This window comes from Anas platyrhynchos, chromosome 5, assembly GCF_047663525.1.
Source record: "Anas platyrhynchos isolate ZD024472 breed Pekin duck chromosome 5, IASCAAS_PekinDuck_T2T, whole genome shotgun sequence".
Taxonomy (NCBI): domain Eukaryota; kingdom Metazoa; phylum Chordata; class Aves; order Anseriformes; family Anatidae; genus Anas; species Anas platyrhynchos.
This window is the reverse complement of record NC_092591.1, coordinates 59,825,395-59,845,371: the sequence shown is the minus strand read 5'-3', so window position 1 is coordinate 59,845,371 and position 19,977 is coordinate 59,825,395. Positions and strand designations below refer to the sequence as shown.

Here is a 19,977-nt window from a genome sequence, read left to right as displayed (position 1 = left end):
AACTCGCCAAAATTGAGTCCATGTGTAAAACATGTACAATGAATTTCCATAGTTGTGATTTGAGTTGAAACTTGAGGTCAGTCCAGTATTTCTTAAGGGCACTTGGGAGATGGCAATATCTTTTTACCAGGAAAGAACAACAACTTGATGTCCAGTGATTGAAGAGAAAATCAACTTCAGAATTTTCAGGTTTTTAGTTAGTTTTCTTTTCCTGCCTTAATGTAATTTGTAATTCCTCCATGTAATTTTGCATGAAATAAGAAATAAAAAGCTAGAAGAAAGAAATGTGTTTCTGTCCATTACTAACAAAAAGAAATGCAACAAATAAAAATAAAAGATAATCTTATGGAAAGCTCATGTTCCATGAATTACCTAACATAAAAAAAACTGGTGTACAACTTACTCCATATTTATGACTGGGAGTTCATTTTGAGCATAAATAGCACAAGATTTTAGGAACTACAGAAGACATTACAGATACTTCAAAGTTTTCCTAGCTAATAATAATGAATATGGCAAAGTGTTTGTTTGTTTAAATGAATATATATGTAACAAACTTACAAGTGAACTGTCTGTAAATTATTAAATGCATTGGTTCCATTAGAACTGGAAAGGAAAAATCTATCTTTAATTAATAGCAACTAAATTAAATGAAGGAAGTAGAGACTGAAATTTATGAAAAGTAGATACTTTCATTTATGACTCTAAATCTTTCAACTGGAATTATTATTCATAAAAAAAAATATTAAAAAAAATAATCAGAACTATTTGAGATTTATGTTTAGACTTTAAAAAGTAGGTGCTGATGAGAAAAGAATGTACCTGGGTCTGATATGGTTGGGGAAACACATGCACACACGCAAACAAACAAAACACATTCTCTCTATTCTCTCTTTTAATCATCATGAAATGAATACAGAGTATTCATTCTGAGATATACTGAAGATTCTAGTTCTCGACAATCAAAACCATTACCTTCAAGTCACTGCAATGACAAATATGTTCAATTACACCATGACTTAAAAATGCTTGCTGGATTGGGACCAGAGTTCTCAGCAAAAGCTACGAAGCCCTCCCATGAGCAACTCTCCTTGTCTGGAATGGGAGCTACTTACAGATATCAGTGCATCACTAGGAGAACACAACCCTTCCCACCTCCCCATCAAATGTATACATATACTCTTCCCTTGTGATATTATTATTATTTTTTTAACTGGCTTGCCATGAATTGCTACTGTAGTTGCTTTCATTCTCCTGATTGAAATGGAAAAATAAAGAATTCCTCTGAAGGCAACAACTAATACACATTATACTAGGTAAAAGAGTGACGTGAATGCAGAAATGCAAGGAACTTGCAAGGGACAACTCAGTAGCTTAGCTCAAAAGCTTCCTGTTTTACTGCTTAAATTCAAATGAATCATAGGCTTGTTTCTCCTATTCACTTTCCATGTAGTTTCATATTAAATAGTATATGTATCATTCAACAGAAGGACAAGAACACACCCTGAAAAACAGAACTAAAACTGTGTAGGAGTAAATATTTACATTTCTTTGAATTAGTTTAAATCTTCACATCATCAGGCTGCAAAGTACATTAAATTTTACCACCAGACAGTGAGAACCTGGATCTTATTGCAGATTGATACAAAAAAAAAAAAAAAAGAGATGCCACAGTGCAAACAGAACACTACAATTATCAGTAAACTCTCCTCAACAGCAATGAGTTTATATCTGGCTTTAGTATAGGCAACTGAAGAGGGGAAGAATATGGTTCATCCACTAGAATTTTATTGATACTCAGGAAAAATGAGCGCAGTTTTGAACTCCTGCAGAAAGATTAATTATATGGTCTTAAGCAAGTCAAAGTTTTCTTTTATCTCTCTCTTTTTTTTCCTCTTCTTTTCTCCCCCAGTGGTAAACAGGACACAGGGGAATCTTTTGTCATCATATTTATATAAAACTCAACACAATGGTTTCCTAGTGTACTACTGGAGCACAGTTAATCATCATAAACGTCCACTTTAGAAGAGGAAAAAAAGTAAATGTATTTGACAAAGACATTCCAAGCTGCTTAATTCTGTCTTTCCCATACAGACAGTGGATAAAGGAGGTTAAAAGTTGCTATATACTATATGTATTTTAGAAAGAACAACATAACTAATGAAAAAAGGAAAACAACTTAAAGTTACACATTTGGGTTACACATTGACCATGCAAGCACATTTTGTGTTCTAAGTTTCTTGCAATTAACTGAATGGCTTCAAAGTTAAGTTCCTTTTGGGCAAATACATAAACTATTTCAAAAGCAACACTATTTGAAGCTTGTAAAAATATATTACTAAAGGTATGAATCAGGTAACCTTGCTAGTTTGAGAATCCATTCTCCTCAGCTTATATTATAGATATTTATCCATCTTTCATCACTTTTAGCAGTTAAATCTCTCACTTTTCCTTGCCCCTTTACTTCCACTCCACTGCATTCTTCTATATAATCTGTCTTTTCCCTCCAAAATAAAATAAAAAACATTCCTGGTAATATAAAGCTCAACCAACAGTAGTTTACAAAGAGATTTTCCTAGAACTGCTGAGATTTTAGTCCAGAAAACAGAAAAAAAAAAAAAAAAAAGTACAAGCAAACAACCCACCAAACCCAAATCCCAACACTTAAAAAATAAAACAAAAAAACACAAATAAGACCAACACAACTCCAAAGTTAATTCTACGCTGCAGTACAGATGGCTTTATAGAAACCTGAAATACTCATATGTAACAGTTTTGATATTTATTCTAATCATTGTTGGTCAAAACTATAAACACATTTTCTCTAGACTTTCAGTCAATCATCATTATACTGCTACAGAACTTTTTTTTTTTTTTTACCTGAATTTTTACTCAATGAGCATATAGGTTGTCCAAGTTCTACAAAGCATAATTGTCTTTTGAAGCACAAGTCTCTTCTTTTCATGAAGATAGCCCTGAAAACTTGAATTTATGTAAACTAGTATTAAGGTCTGGATGGAACATAACTCAGCGTCCTCGGTCCTAAATCGTCTGTTAAAGGAGTGAAGAGGTTGTTCACACAATCCTGCCTTCTCATACAGTAATGCAAAATACATCACAAATGTATAAAGTGTTTTGAATCATAGCTCACATTAGCTGCTCCTCAAATCTCTGCTGTTAGATCTTTAACTACAGTGAACAGTAACAGTTAAGCTGGATTAGCAGGAAGCCCTAGAAAAAAGTTTCCAAGACCAGAAATGCCTAATGACTACATTCAGATGCAAGTTTCATGTAGCTTGGGTGATTTTCATGTGAGTTTTATTTACAACCACACGCAGAATCCTTTCGACAATTTTCAAGAACTGTCTATAATTTCATATGCAAATTATCTATGTAATTACTTAGCCTTTTTACTTTTACATGCTTATGGACCTTAAGCACTGATGTACAGCACATTAGGCACTATATACACAGCTGCAACAAAAATATCTCCCTTATCCAGAAGGACAAGCTAAGCAGCCTTACATCTGGTGAAAAAAGAAGGATGGCTTTTGCAGCTATGGTGGAGACCTAGCAAAGTTAGGACAATGCAAATCTTAATGATATATTTGAGGTAAAGTATCCATTGCATGGGAAAGACAAAAATTAACCAATTCTATTAAAGGAAAAGAACAACAAATACTTGCAGCAATTTCTTCTCTGCTGAACTATTTCTCCATAGGCATATCCACAAAAAAAAAAAAAAAAGTGTGTTTAGCGCCAGTGAAACTAGTAGTCTAATTAAAAGTGTTGTGAATTGATAAGTATCTCTTTTTAGTAAAACATTCTGAATTGTTTGTAGTAAGTCACTGGTAACATGAATGCTGTTTCATGAAAAGACGGCTCTCTGAAAGCACAAGGAAAATAACAGCATTCAGTTCGTAAGAAAATAAAAACATATTGTTTCATAAAAATCACGCTATTCTGGTAGTCAAAAATAATTTTTGAATCAATTTAATTGCCTAAAGTAAGAAATAGACAAGCCATGATTCTCAATTTAAATAAAGTCTGTGTTTAATAAAACGTGCTTCAATTGAAATCTTAGAAATCTGTTCACTAGCATATTAAACAACCAAGTGACTCATGTACTGAAGAACATACCACACCATATAAACCACAAAAGACCCTCTGTGTCTCAAATTTTCAGTCGTATGGGGTTATGACCATCATAGTTTAACTGCCTTTCTTTGCTACATACTATATCTGAAGCTATTTACATTTCTGTTTCTTTCCCACCCTTTGCTTCTATGCCAATGGAATTTGAAGTCATCATACTCTGAAGCCAATTTCAATCTTTCCTCTTCAAACCTAACTTTCTGAAACTTTGCAAGGCAAGCTGCAGGATATCATTTCTATCAGTTTGAGTAGTAGAGATAAAGTGGTTTTAATAACAGAGACATATATACAAATATTGGTAGGCATGTTCTGCCATTCCACAGTGGCATAAAGAGTTACACGTGAAGAGCAATACTTTCAGATCTATTACACTAATAGGAATTTCAGCACATAGGGACTACTCTTCCATAAACATCATTTTGAGCTGCAATACTGAATGGCACACTTTAATTACAAAGCTGCAAAAATTATGAACAGATACACAGAGTTCTGAAGCAGACATTGCGTACAAACGTAATGCAGTACTGCAGCTTTGGTATGTTGTCATAGCTGTCTAGTTCATAGCTGTATTTTTAGTTTATATTGACAGACCTGCTTATCTGTAGTCAAAGATAAAATATTTCAGTAACAAAGATTTCTATATTTCGAATTAATCTTAATGCTTTTTTTCAAGAAATATTCTAATTTTGCTGTTTTGCTGGAAAGACAGGAATACTTGCAAAGGAAAATAAAGACCAACTTGAGCATAAAGGACAATTTTGTCTTTTACAAAAGCAGATGATGAGAGTTGTTTTGTGCAAGTTCTTTAAGTGTTTATAGGAAACAAGTTCCCAATGTTTGTGAGCTCCGTAAGATTTTGTAGTATGGACCTGTTTACAGAGGAAATCCATCAGTACTACAAACAGGATTCTGGGGTCTTGATTCTCGATCTTGTGCTCAGACCTCCCTATCTGTGAGAAAAAATGCTTTGGATAGTGATAGTATGGGAAGTGTGCTTTGGGACAGCAGTCCACATAGCTATAATGACCTCTTGCAAGGTTAAACACTCAAGATTGAGGAAATTCCAAACTGCAGGTTGCTCTGGCAACTCTGGGTAAGGAATGAGTGAACAATCTCTCACACGTGCAATAACCATTCAAGTTGCCATGATTTTCATATGCTTTTAAAACTCATACGAGGCTGCATTTGACGAGTTATGCAAGGTATTAAGAGGAAGGCTACAGCACATGTAAAACCCTTACAAAATACAATATCAAATAGGTGTAATGGTTATTGAAATGTGCACACAGTTTGTGAGTCCATGTCTTCAACAATGGTAACAAATAGAAAAGAAAGATCACAGACTGTTGATGAGAAAAGTTACAGATCAAGTAAGTAGAAAGACTGAACTGTTACATTTTTAAAAAGGTTTAAAAGATTTAAAATTGTTATCTTATTGCTGACAACCACTAAGACATTACCTAACTAGCTTTTCCAAACTCTTGTATCTGAAGCTAAATGCCAGCACCTAACAACTGTTAACTGTAACAGCACCTAACAAGCTATAAAAACTGTTATAAAATGAAGATAAATATTTAACTGCAAAGTATAAATACTAAGTATTTTTATTATTTTTTCTCTTTACTTTTCAGGATGATTAATGGTCACCATTTTAACCCACTCTTCTCCCCCAACTCAATGCATATTTTTATAGAATTGTTAATGATAATGTTAATGATATGAATCTATATATTTATCAATGACCTGATTTCAAGCCATGCAGTATTTTATTTTCTTTTTAATACCTCTATATATTTTATCTATAAACATTTTCTAGCTAATGGTTTCAAAAAGCTACTATAGTATCTTATATAGCACACTCTCACAAATGCTCGCCTTAATTAATACCTAGCAGAAACAAGAAAAACAAATGCTGTAAATATATTATCTCTTTTGTTCAGAAAAAAAGTCTAGATTGATTGAACGTGAACAGAAAGGTAAATGGAAAGACAATAATCATAATTGAAGCACAGCTTATTAACACAATTACAATTTATTTAAAAGATGAGGTAACCACTACAGCTGTTGCTCTAATCTGTAAGGAAAGAAATTGCTCATTATTTCAATTACTCTGTTTCTGTCATTGTTACTTCATCTACTGTTTCTGTCAAGTCAGTGCTTGAAATGAAATTCTACAAAAACCCAAGTAGTACGTTATAAAAAGTTATAAAGCTTTACTATAGAAACTAAACTTCGAATTTAAAAATACTGTGAACCTTGAATAAGACAGAAGTGATAAAAAATAAAAGCCATCTGGTAGTATACAAATTCAAAATAAAAAGTATGTGCTCTTCTTTATTCACTCTACACAATCACAAGAGGCTTGTACTTCCTATCAGCTACATGTTATCCAGCATGTATTTCAAATAAGACACCTCCCCAGCACACGCCACAAGAAAAAAAAAAAAAAAAAAAAAGGTGATTAAGTGCTCTCTCTCTGGTCTGGACAATTTCAAGTCCTTATGAAGCAGAACAGAGAATTCTATCTTCTTCCCCTAAAGTGCCGTGAAACTAGCCCTTACATTCTGAATGAATATTGTGATGACGTGTCTGACGGATAAAAACAGTCATTAGGAAATCTTTTGATTTCCCAGTATTTATGTAGGAGCTCAGTAAAAACCTTGTTCTACAAAACCTAAAATGCACACAAAGGAGTTCAAACAGGGCTATTAGTATTTTTTTTTCCATTTCCATATTTTGATTCCATTTTCTGATCACCTAATTAGAGTTCATTTGGTAATCCAACACATCCAGTAAAATAGCATAGCTATATTATTTTCATAGTCAAATTATGATGGATCAGAAGAGCAAGAAAAACACACCAGCCACATTACCAACCAACAAAGTAAAAGCAAGCAAGCAAGCAAACAAACAAAAATGACATAATAAACACGTCCTTCTTCACATTCTGGCAAGCAGATGTCCTAAGAAAAATATATTAAACCAGAATAAAAGTCTTGTTCATCTCTTCAAGATAATTTCCCCTTATGGCCTTTTATTTTATTTATTTATTTTTCTCGTCAGGGGTATGTGAAACAGTTGGGTTTATAGTACACAGCCAAGTGTGAGTGTACTGCCCCTACAGACAAGGGAATTTAAACACATATACTTCTTAGATATTGACATACTATTTAATTACTTAGGTTTGTTAATCTTTCAGTACTAACACTGAAATATCAGTACACACTCGTGATAATACATTTAACTTTCTCATCATTTTTCATTAAGTCATAATTGCAGGAGCTCTGGTTAAAAGGAAACAATAATTACACTGATTAGTTGCTGATTTTCAAGAGATTCTGGAGCTACACCAGACTATAATACTATGACAGGAATTTTTAGATCTTAAATTTGTGGTCATTGTTCACAAAAGAAAATAATGAATTTCCAAATTGCTGACAGAGAGAACCATTTTGACAAACTAAAAGAAAGACTGTTTTAATTAATTAAAATTAATTTAAAAGAAAAACTAAGCAAAATCCATAATCCTATGGATTATGGATCCACACATTTTAATGGACGGGGTACAAGTGGAAGTAAAGAGAAAGTTAATGACTTGGACAGCAGGAGGCAATGTCATAGGTATGAACCTCGAGTAAAGAATATATAGGCTGATCTGACATATGGGTACTTTCTCTAAAGAAAGCATCTGTTTGGAGTGCAAGTCATTCTGGCTAATGGATAAGTCATGTTCATTGACAATTACATTAGTCCTTTTTGCTGTTTTAGCCAAATAAGGCTAATTATTTAGCATGCGTAATTTATATAGCTATGAGGGTGGGTTATCAGTAAAGATGTACTGAAGCATAAAAGACTTGGGAACACTGACTTATCTGTCAAATTTGATCAAGCCCAGTGAAATTTAATTTGTTAATCTTGCTTGACAATCCTACCCTCATGCACTCTGAACACTAATACATTTTGTATTGCACTGAGATGCACAATCTACAGTGAGACTTTTTATTTCCATTAACCAGAATCATGTATTAGGAATGTTAACATTTGGAGAAAAAGACATTACTTTTTCCAATTAAAAAGGCTAAAAGTAGGACTGTAAATATTCATATTATGTATTTGAATGCCTAGTTCTTACCTCAACATATTAGAATGTGGTTCTTGTCCTTTATAATAACTACAGCTAATATAAGAACTTAGGATTGTTTTTCTAATTAAACAGAGAATGCTGTTCTTTGCTTATGTGTGTACACACCAACAAACGTGTGTATACATATACACACACACACCCCTATTCAAACTTAAAAAATGAACCACTTACAGTTACGTATCTCTGGACTTCTCACTTCTCTGTAGTGGTGATTAATGCTCGTTTTATACCTGCTTTCCAAGGCCAAGAGGAGTATAGTTCTTCCTAGTATCCACTCAGGCCTCATGCCAAAGGAAGCCTACATCAACTTTCATCACATACATGTTTCCAACAGTCATGAAATTTAGTCTTGGTCTTTGAATTCAATGCTGCCTCAGGATATCCATGGAATCTGTATATAGTGAGCTGAAATAGCTCTGAACAGTTGATTTCTGCTGTTCCCAGGCTAGTCAAAGAGCAGCTACATTTGTGCAGATAACTTGTCCAATATTTGCACAGTATGGTATATATAAATCTTCAGTTAGAAAACTCTGTGTCCATGTTTGTTTTACAACAGTCCTCCTTCTAAAGGAGTTTCCTACCCTATTTCTCCTCTCACCATACAGGACAAGAGAACATTCCTGTTTTGCAGTCCCTCCACAGATTGCATACAGAAGCCTACTGGATTCAATTAGAGAGAATCAAACTTGAATAATAACTATGTTCCTCAATATGAGACAAATTGGGATAATCACCAGTATCCAAGTATAAGCTCCAGCAGATACATTTGGACCATCAATCATACCAGAATATGCAAGAAACAGTTCTGGAGCACACAGAACATTAACTAGAAGAGAATTACCAGAAATATTTTAAGTTAGACTAACTTATAATAATAAGTTAGTCTATCTTAAAATTACTTTTTTATTTCTTGTAATGGAAAATAACAAATAAATTAGGTAAACAACTCTCCAAACAATTTGAGCTTTTCCTTTATGTTACAACTAAAATAAGTAAAGGAACAAAATAATATTTTTTTTGGTCTGGGTAGATATAATCCTGAAATCATATGAGAAGTATTCAGTTAACATTGATGAAACTTGACAGAATGCACTGCCTGGGAAATATCCTGGTGCTTTTCCTGTTAGATATCTTTATGTAAGCCTGTTTTGCATATTGTACAGTGGGCATTAGAAGAAAAAAAAAAAAAAGAAGCAACCTGAAGTTGTAAAGTCAACTCTCTTGAAGTTGCCAATTTGTTTATGACCTATGCTGACACTGGAAACAAACTCTACATACTACTCTGTTTTAGAGCTTGGGCATCAACAACACTACAAAACAGCTGTGAACAGGATGTGCAAACCACTGAATAACATAGATTATTTCTTACATCATTTGCTCTGCTTCTATCCGTGTCTCCATAATCACGACAGCTAAGGGAGGGGGGTAAAAGCAATGTTGTTGGGCAGCCTGGAGCAATTTAATTCTATTGCTTATTTATCAAGATGAAACCCTAAAAAGATATGGGCACGAATAATCTGAAAAAGGAGAAGGAGAAAATAAAATGATAATAAAAAAGTCAAGCTTGGCTCAATTATTATTCTACCATCGAACTAAAAGAAATATGTGAATTGCTTTTGTAAGGCAGTCATATATTATCATTTAATGAGTTATCTTTCCATACCATGGAAAAAATACCCTACACTAAACTCCTATTATCTGACTCTAAACTGACCATTTTTCAGAGTTGCTACTCATGAAAATGCTACTAAATAGTAATGTTACACTTTCAGTGGAAAAATATACAGCCTGTAAGCCTATAATACTTTTGGGAAGTGAATATGAAATGGCATCTTCAGGTAAAACTGAAAGTTTTTCTAAACAAAATATAGCACTGCTCAAACAAGCAAGGAAAGACCTGTTTATTGATTATATAGCCTCTTATTGCTCATAAGAGGAGATCCTGGACAATTTGAGATATGTTGGAAGCACACGCTTATAACACTGATTGATCTGATTGATGTAGATGAAAATCTAAAGCACAAGAAGGCTGAAAATCCTCAAAATCACATCAAGCTTTCCAACCTCTTTGTTCAAAAGAAAACACCACAAAGCTCTGACAACTACTGGAAGAAGAGCAGTATCTAATCTGAAAGTCCATTTAAACGTGTCTTTTCTTTTTTTTCCTCTTGGAAGATAAATGCTTTCTGAAGAAAATCTCTCCTTTCCAATAAATAAGACAAGATAAATTTTTCTGAAGAATGGAATATATATGCATTGATGATATCAACAATGTTTTCTGGGCTATGTATAAATTATCACAGAAGTGAGAAAGCAAAATAAATACATAAAGATAAATCCAGATGTATGAAGGTGATTTAGAAGCACAGGTTCCCTAGCATGATGAAAGGGCCACGGACCTCTATGTTGTCTTATCTCTTTTGAAGCATTAGCTAGTATCATAGCTACTGCAAATTTAGGGTTAAGAAATTATTTCAGTTCCCCATTTTATGAACTATGGTTTAGGAGTTGCTTTTATTGTTTCTTTGTTTTTTTTGTTTTTTTTTTTTTTTTTTCTTGTTCTCTGTTTACATATCTGAGGGAAGTACAATGCTTCGCTGACTATCTGTTCGTGTTTTATAAGACAAGAGGTGAACAAATAAAATTCCAGATAACTTCTGCTTAAAACCTTGCTTGAAGAAAGTTTTGAGGTCAGGGAAAAAAAAAAAAAAAAAAAAAAAAGGAAATACATTTCTAAGTTTTCGTATTTGTCTGGAACTTGTTCTATTGGCATGAAGAGTTATTTGTGGAGTTGTATCTATCACATATTCACATTCTTACAATTGTGCTCTATTTTCATATTTCTGTGTATCTTAGCAGGCATAAACTTGCAAATATAGAATAAAGTTTCACATGTGAAGAAGAATAATAAACAATAAATCTAGAGATACTTTAAACTAGAAATCATGGACACAGACTTTCTGCCTAATTATGGCTAGTCTGATGGTAATTTATGAAGCTTCATATTAGTCTCTGGACAGTAAATTTTACTAGAAGAGGAGGAAGAAGCCAGAACTGCAGCAACAAGAGGCTGATGTCATCTTCTTCAGCATTAGGGGAAAATAATGAAGGCACAGCATGGGTGTCACTACTTAAATTAAAAAGCTTTAGTAAATGCTTTCCCATTGTGCAAAACTGAGATCATGGCCCTACCCAGATACTTCTTTCAGGAGTTCACACTGAACGGTGTGTGAGCACAAACCCCAAGGCTACTGAGTCCTAACCACAGAAAGATCTTCCCTTCTCGGATGCTGTAATGTTGAGACAAAATTTTTTTAATTGCCTTACCAGAACACCAGAAAACAGCAAATTCAGTCTTGCATCACCCTTTCTATTGGAAAGCTATGTAAAAAAGAAACTCCTAATTTGGATCCTGGATATGAATGCTAACAAAACAAGTTATACATTCTAACTCATTAAACCATGAAGGTAATTAATAGCGAAACTATTTTATACTTATGCATTTCAACAAATAAAGAAAATAACATATTTTAAAAATACATAATTAGGAATATTTATGTGTGTGTGTAAGATAAAGATATATACTATCCAGATAACTAGATACCTTGGTAAAAACTTCTTTTTTTTACATCAGACAAATAGAATTTAAAAAGTAACAATATATATTATTTTACAGTCAACTAAATGACCAGGTATAGTTTGAATGTAAATTTTGAAATTAGTCATTGCAATTATTTTCCATTAAATTTCAACTCAGTGGAGTTACCACATGAATGAGGATTTGTTTAAATTACCATATAGCACTAGAGCAAATTAAATCTCTCTTATTTCAATATTTACATATCTGAGGTAGAATTATAGGCTTTCTTTATTTTACTTTTTCTTCACATAATTATTGATCCACAGAAAACACAGGAAACTGACAAATTGAGAAAAATAATTAAAAAGTAAAAAATAAACAGGAAAAATGTAGGAGGGGAGAAAGACAGATGTTGTTAAATATCAAAATAATTTGGTGTAAAATAAAGCATTATTGTACCTGCAATGATGTCATCCATCTGCTCCAAAGCTGCTTCAAGCATATGACTAGCGTCAGAAGCCATGCTCTCTGATTTGCTCAGACTTTTACTCTTCCTACTGTAAAGACAGATGAAAGCATGTGTATTATACTAAAGCAGACTTGACAGAAAATATACTTCACTGTTTCATTCTATACTAAGCCATACAAAGAGAAGTCCATGCTAACAAAAATACAGCCTTGTAATTAATATGAAAATTAAAAAAAAAATAGTTCCTATTCTTGATAGATGACTTGGGATTTCTGAGGTTCTCATTTATCACTGACTCATTTCTTTCTTAAGATACTTTACTAACAAGGAAATGCAGATGAAAATGAAAACAAACAAATCTCAAATACTGGAAGCCTGAGATTTGCCTACGCCTTATTCTTAAGAATACTTTTCTAAATTCAAAGTTTGTGTATTTCAACCTTTTGCACTGTGGGCGAAAAGGAGGGTTGTCTAGGTTTCAATGAAGGAATGAAACAGGTGCTTTTACTGTTCCTGGTGAAATCACAGTTAACCTATAAGCCAAACTCTGTAGGAGCTCGTTATTGATTGCTGCCATATTAGTAGAGAGGGAAAGTATAAAAATATGTTTCTGCCTCAACCCCAACAGTAATGATACCTAATATGTTTTTCACTTCTGACTCCAAGTCCAGCAATTCTGAAATCATTTTTACTTCTCCTTTCCATAACCACATTATATCACTTTTTCATGACCAATCTGCTCCAAGTATGAAATTTCTGAAGTTGATGCCTCTTTAGAACAGGATTAAAGACATTCATTAACATCTGAGATCAAGGATAATAAACCAAATTTTCCAAAAATTAGAATCCCCTGTGACATTTCATAGGGAAAAAAAAAATATACGCTGTCTGTTTCATCTCTAAAATAAGCTTCTTTTGCACATCACTTCAATGCTCAGGTATAAAACCAACACCTGCAGGGCAATGAACAGGGATCTTGGGTATAATTTTTGCAGTGCTGTAACACACAACTCAAAATATCAACAAAGACTTTAAAAGGTCACAGAATTTTGATTTGATTTCTCATCCACAAAAGTGTAGTTCATTCAGACTTTTGTATCTCCCAATACAGTAAATTTTTAAAACAGTGGTTCAAAACTGCTGTTTTTACACCTTTGTAGGCACCACAAAAGACATCTGTGTGACAATGGCCAGAAATATCCTTCAAATGATACACGTAGTAGGTAAGTGCATATGCAGTTGGTCATATGTTTGAGGCCAATTATTCCAATGCCACTGAAATTTCACTAATCTGTATTTATCATGTGATATGACAAGAAATAGATTGTCACCTGTCTTTAGATTTAAAAGACAAGATAATTCACATAGATATATTTGTATGGTGTTCATTCAGTGATAATTCAGACACTGGCCACTATCACCAATGACTGATATGACTGGTAGCTAAACCACCTACATTTGCTCTCTCGGTTGGATGTTTCCTAAACACTAGAATGTAGAATTAGCAGCCAGAGAATAGAACCAGCGTTAAGATAAAAACATTCTTTTGTTGTTATTTCTCAGGACCATCAGATAAAAAAAAATCCCTAGAAGTATACTCAACGCTGAGTCCAAATTACTGCATCATAACAAATGAAGAAACTCAGAAAAAAGACCAGCACAATGCAAAAAAATAGTAACAAGTCATAATTATTTGCTTCTTTTGCAGATTAAGAACCCTACGATACAGACTTTTTGTCATGGTGCTGGTGAAGAATACACAAAGATACAAAGAAAGCTAATTTATTAATAAGCTCTCTGTTATCAGAGAGCTGTGTGTGCTACATCCAGTCTGGTCAATGTATACAATCATCATCTAAAGGGACAGCTGCAGGAATGAGAGCCTGAAACTAGTAGGCTCTAATTTCAGCTCTGCCATTTAGGCTGTCATAATGGCTAAGCCACTATTTACTTTCAGATCAAACAGATCTGAAGAGCAATATGAGAATGCCATATCAGAAAATAAAGAAGAGGAAAAAAAAAAAAAAATCACCCACAACCTTTAGTGTCACCTAAGGCAAAGATTCATGCAAATTACAGGTTGGGTTTACCTCTCCCTTTTTGTCAAAATAATAATTTAAGCATGAACAATGCTAAATGTACCTGAATTTCATCTGATCTCCAAAGCAAACAACCCAAATATTGCATTTAATGGTATTGGAAATAACACACACTATCCTCAGAATAATCTTAAAAGTCATTAAGTCAGCTGATATAAACTTAAAATTTCACAATACGTACACACAAAACTTTTCAAACACTCCCTCTTTTTCTGTTGCATCAATTTGTTGACTCTGGTAGATTTCCATCCTCTGTTATCATATTAATCTGCCAGCAGGTGAGCAGATTCACTAAAAATGTTAGAGATACCCAGTTCTCAACTGCAATAAGCCACTTTCCATGCAGTATTTCTCCTAGTTCAAAGCATCCACAACATGGGTCACAATCATCTCAGTGAAAGGAAATCCACCTACAGAAAGCAGCTGCCCAAGAGGCACCCAGGCTGTCTTGCTACTGGGGTGGATGTTGAAGGAAAGAGTCACTCCCTCAGAGATCTACGGCTGCCAGCTGTTTTTGTAAATCAGAACAACAGACTGTCTCAAATCTGAAGGAAGAAAAAAAGGGAAAAATACTAAAAGCAGTACAGAGTTTCTATTACTAGGTTGCACTGAATGTTCTTATTTGTGCTGTAAGATATTGCTGTGTGCTTAAAGCTGCTAGAGCAATACATATTTATTATTAACAAGAAAGGCAGAACTATCATTTTTTCTAAACATTAAATACAGTTTTTGATCACCTGCAGTGAAAAAACTACAGAAACCCCTGAAATATTACAAGCTTGAAATTTTACTTACAGAAAAAAAATCAGTGAACACCTTGACAAACACAAAGTTTTGTTGAAAAATACCACCAGAACTGTCTTCTATCTCCTCCCAACCTCCACACTCCTCCTGTTTTCTCACCTGTATCCACAGCGTATTTGCTGCTTAATTGAATCAAGCTAGAGTAGAACCTGCTGATCAAACGATTTATTAAAAAAAGTAATGTGCTTTGCTCCAGAGTGATAATGTAATATTACTTGCTTGACATCTTTTTCTAGACAGACCTGTTGCTTGTGCTCCAGGCAAGTCCTATTTTCCCAGACACTCCCTCCTTGCAGTTTGACTGTTCTGAGCATTATTATGAAATAGCTTGTTAGATCTCATACGTCTTCAGTTACTGTTTCTGAACTAGCTCTGTAGAAGTACCTGCAATTGTGGATTCTGTTTATTTTTATTATTGTTTATTATTGTTAAACAAGACAGCTATATCACTCCCAAAGCATGGTGAGGGCCTCAAATAGGATCCGTCTATTTGCAGATATTTTAATTGTAATTCTTTTTACAGATTTCATTCCTGAATGACATCAATGCATGCAAAACACCATGACTTATCTGCATATATAAATATATACAAATTGAAAATTACCTTTTGTTCAGTCCTTAGCAAAGCTGAAAAAGCTTCTCTAATAATACAGCAAAAGCTTTAATACTAGCAAATTCTAACGATCATAGTTTATTCGATTAACTTACATAGCAGTAAAACACAAAAACCAAACTACTCACCTTTTCAGGTCCTTAAGAAGAAAATTATTTACTTTTTCCCCTGAACAGTAAAAATTGCTAGCTATTAATAGCCAAAGTTTTACTGTTAAGCAGATATAAGTCTACATTATTATCATCCCTTCTAAGCCACACGCTCACAATAATTTAGAGCCCAGCCCACAGATAAAGATATTGCAATCCTGTTTGTTATAATTACCTAAGTAATAAGATCTTCCAGGAAGTGCAGAGCAAACTGGTCTGAATGCCACAAACTTACTTCGCTCAGCTAGCTTTACCCTGTAAATCCCAATCTGAGATTTGCATTTCAAATAAAATGAAAAATCTCTGCTACAACTAACTTGTTTAGAGCCAATATCCATTGCAAATTTCTTAACCCAGTTCCTGTATGCAAAACAACAGCTTACTGTGTCCAAAAAGAACATAATATTTAAAAGATGTATTCACAATTATGAAAAGCCTTAATTAAATCTGATTTTTTCATGGCTGCCTTGAACTAGCAGCTTTTCAGACAATAGAATGTGAACGTTTAGGCAACTCTTAAGTATGATGTTTTCCCAACTTTGCTCCTGATAACAAGGTCACCAATGTTATCAGTTATGGAGCGATGCGAGGTTTTGCCAGGAACTCTTGAAATCCAGATCTTGCCTTAATATCAGTGCTTTGGGTAGCCTTCCAGTACCTCTTGCATTTAGAAGACATAGCTAATAATTAAATACCATCATATTTTTTACCTGAGATGAATAAATACATGTTTGTAAACTGTTTCAATGATTCAAATTCAAATATCACTTTGCTTTGTACTTAATGGCATAATGAAAGATCAAGTGGCTTGGCTAAGCCTCAGAAGTCCTCCACATGTTTTTCAGCTGCAAGAAGACTCCTGAGCTGGAATGAGCAAATGAGCAGTTCCCACCCGCACCATTTCCCACCTTGCTTCTCCCCCAGCCACAGGCAGTCTGTAGCCAGTTATCCCACAGACTTGCAATTGCCGATTCATCTCTCCTACCTTGCTCAGGAGTTCTTATGACACCATCAAACACAGAAGTCATAAACGCATATTTGGATCCTGGCCTTCTAAAACCCAGCATGCCTCTCTAATTAAGTTAATCCTTAGTCCTAAATAACCATCCACAGCTGCTGGGAATAGAAGAATTTCTGATGATCGCTAGAATGACTGCCTAAGGAACACTACTTATACAGCATCCTCTGGGACTATCCACACAGAAATCATATTCATCTGATTATAGGTTAAATTTAATTTATATTTGTTAATATAGACACTACCTGCTCTATTTCCCCTTCACCTGCTTCATTGGAATAGGCGGAAGGGTAAATTCAACCCTTCCTTCATTTATTACCATTTAAGTAATGAATAAAAACAAGACTAAAGATTTTTTATAGAATAACAAAAATGGGAAATAAAGACTTTTTTTTTTATTCAGCTGAAGAGCGTAAAGGGTCAACCAAGGGGACGGGGGTGTTAAGGGTGCAGGGGCAAAGCTCTAAGACAGAAATGTAGATTTGCCAAAGTTGCGCAGAGGCCTGAAACTGAACCATTCCAGGTCAGTGGTAGAAGAGAACTAGGAAGGTCTCTGTTCAACATGCTGCTGGGTGTCCTTCAGTGAAGGGACATCCCCTGGCCAAGCATACTAGTGTAATACCTCCCTGATGGAAATGAGCTAAGTTAGTTCATTAGGTAAATGTGCTAAACTAGCTTAGGCAGGCAGGCACTGTAAAACCACCATGTTGTGTGCTGTTGAGAAAAGCTATGACAAGCAGTAAGAACTACACCAATCCTAAATATACTATGCTAAATAATTAAATTTAAAGATATAAAGGGAACAAAACACTGCTAAATTTACTGCATTATGATTTAGCAAAGTCACAAGCCAAACATCTGTTTTCAACAATAAACCCACTAAATTTGCTAATCAGAGCCTGAATTTAAACTCTGTATCTAGTTGAAAGAAAAAACAACAACAAAAGGAAAAAAGAACACATACAAGTATCTTGTAAATGCTTCAGCTGATACTTCGTGATCCTTGGAGAACAAAAATCACCTCATAGTAACTCCTCCACAGGACCCATGGATATTAAGTTACAGTTGCTATTGGTACCATAACTGAATTTCCTGACTCATGTTTGTGCAATGTCTCATCCTTACATATAAAAGCTGACACTGACAGAATGGCATGTGCAAAGTGGGGTTTCTTCAGCACCTCCCTACAGCAGTTTGTCAACTGTAGGTAGCCTTTCAGTCCTTCATTTTTTTAAATAAAAAAACATTTTTCATAAAAGCTTAAAGAACACTCCATAATTTAATTTTAGTTTATCAGATATTTTAAGCTTTATCTCTGTTATACACAGTATCAAGGGAAATTTTGTAGCTTTTGAATTTGCAAGACTTAGAACACAAATTGCATTCAATATTAGTTACTGTATTAAATTAAAAGGCTAATTATTTTATTTCAGTTGTCATCTAACTAGTTCAAATTTCTACCTTGTTACTTTATTTACTTTTATTTTAAAACAACACAATGAATGAATGCTTTCAATTCAACCTTAGCTGAGTAAAACATTAGCTGGTAAAATATATGAAAGTTTCTGAATCAAAACATGAACTTTTATTGTCTTAAAATAAATGCAGAGAGGAATGGCATACAATTGTCAGGCCTGGCACTACAGTTCACATTTAGTTATAAAATGCTGCAATTAAAAATAAATAAATAAATAAATAAATAAATAAATCTGACACCCCAAATTCTGACATTTAAAGTAATTTTTTTTTTCTTTCCCTTCTGCACTCATGTATTCACTGGTCTCAGGGTCCCAACTTCCAATTTCCTTCCATGAAGGTCAATACTTCAATTAAGTCTTGTTAAGTTACTTAACTCCAGACACCATCCCTGGGAAACCCCCTATCTTACACCCCACAAAAAAGAAACAAAACCTGAAAAGCATGCAAGACTTGGAAACCTTAAGCTGAAAATGATACAGTGAATGATTCAGTGCAAGTAAGGTCATGCTCTAGTATATCAAAAGGAGAGAAATTGCAAGAAAAGTAGACAGTAGACACTAAAACTCTTTTCCTTAGAGTGAAACACACAATAATCAGTGAAACACATAATAATCAGTTTCTTGACAGAAACTGAGAGAGATTCCATATAGATGATTAACAAAAAGATTCAAAACACAAAATCTTAAAATTTCAGATAAACTATTCTGCTGGAAAAACAAAACAAAACAAAACAAACAACAAACAAACAAAAATCAAACACCCCATTCCCCCCAAAACAAAACAAAACAAAGAAACGCAAACCTTTAAACCTTGAGAATCTGGAACATTATTAAGGCTGATAATATTTCTCAGGCCTTTTCAAATTTCCCTGGAGCAGAGGCTTCTCAGCCTAGCTCTGATGCTAGCATTCAAGTTTTGTTTGCCTTCCTTCATTTCACTACATGTTGCAAATGGAAATTCTTGCCCATTAGGCTCTTATGGAACCAACTTAACAGAACAAGCATTCTTAACAACAACTAATTTTATTAATCAATTAAATGCATGTTCATAAATCTCACTAGGGCTACAGAAGTGTGTAAGAGCACTGTGAAACAGAGATTTTGTATTACCTGTACTGTAACTGATACAGGTGCTATTTGGAACATTAGTCTGAAAACGTTTTGTTGAAGACTAGTACTAAAGCAGGGCCAGAAGATCTGGTATCTCAAAAAAGTGTAAGGAGGCTTGATTTTCAAATCAGCTCACACTATCCATTTCCATGATGTGCTCTGACAATCATTCTAAGAATCAGCTGCTTTGCCAACACTGACCAAACACTCCTCAGCCATCTGGACCTGTACAGTCCTTGATCCTACTGCTTAAACTTGTATTTATTATTGTTTGTACTGTAATCAAGACAGGTATCCATCAAAATCATATGAGTCAGAGGCAGAGAATGGTTGTGTATTTTTGGAACACTACAACACC

At 34.1% G+C, this 19,977-nt stretch overlaps 1 protein-coding gene across 17 annotated transcripts in view; it reads right to left on the bottom strand.

Moving 5' to 3' along the window:
* PPFIBP2 (PPFIA binding protein 2) overlaps positions 1–19,977 on the bottom strand; it is a 110,349-nt gene that overhangs the window by 74,191 nt on the left and 16,181 nt on the right. For 11 of the 17 annotated variants that reach the window (XM_072039236.1, XM_072039235.1, XM_072039239.1 and 8 more), the window contains exon 2: positions 12,339–12,436. The exons of 2 other annotated variants lie outside the window; for them this stretch is intronic. In XM_072039236.1, coding sequence (XP_071895337.1) covers positions 12,339–12,436 — 98 coding nt within the window. Of the gene's footprint in view, positions 1–2,880; positions 3,063–12,338; positions 12,437–14,861; positions 14,964–15,242; positions 15,262–15,992; positions 16,012–19,977 lie in introns of those variants that run through there. 4 more of the 17 variants (XM_072039245.1, XM_072039244.1, XM_072039243.1 and 1 more) reach the window with 4 other exon arrangements.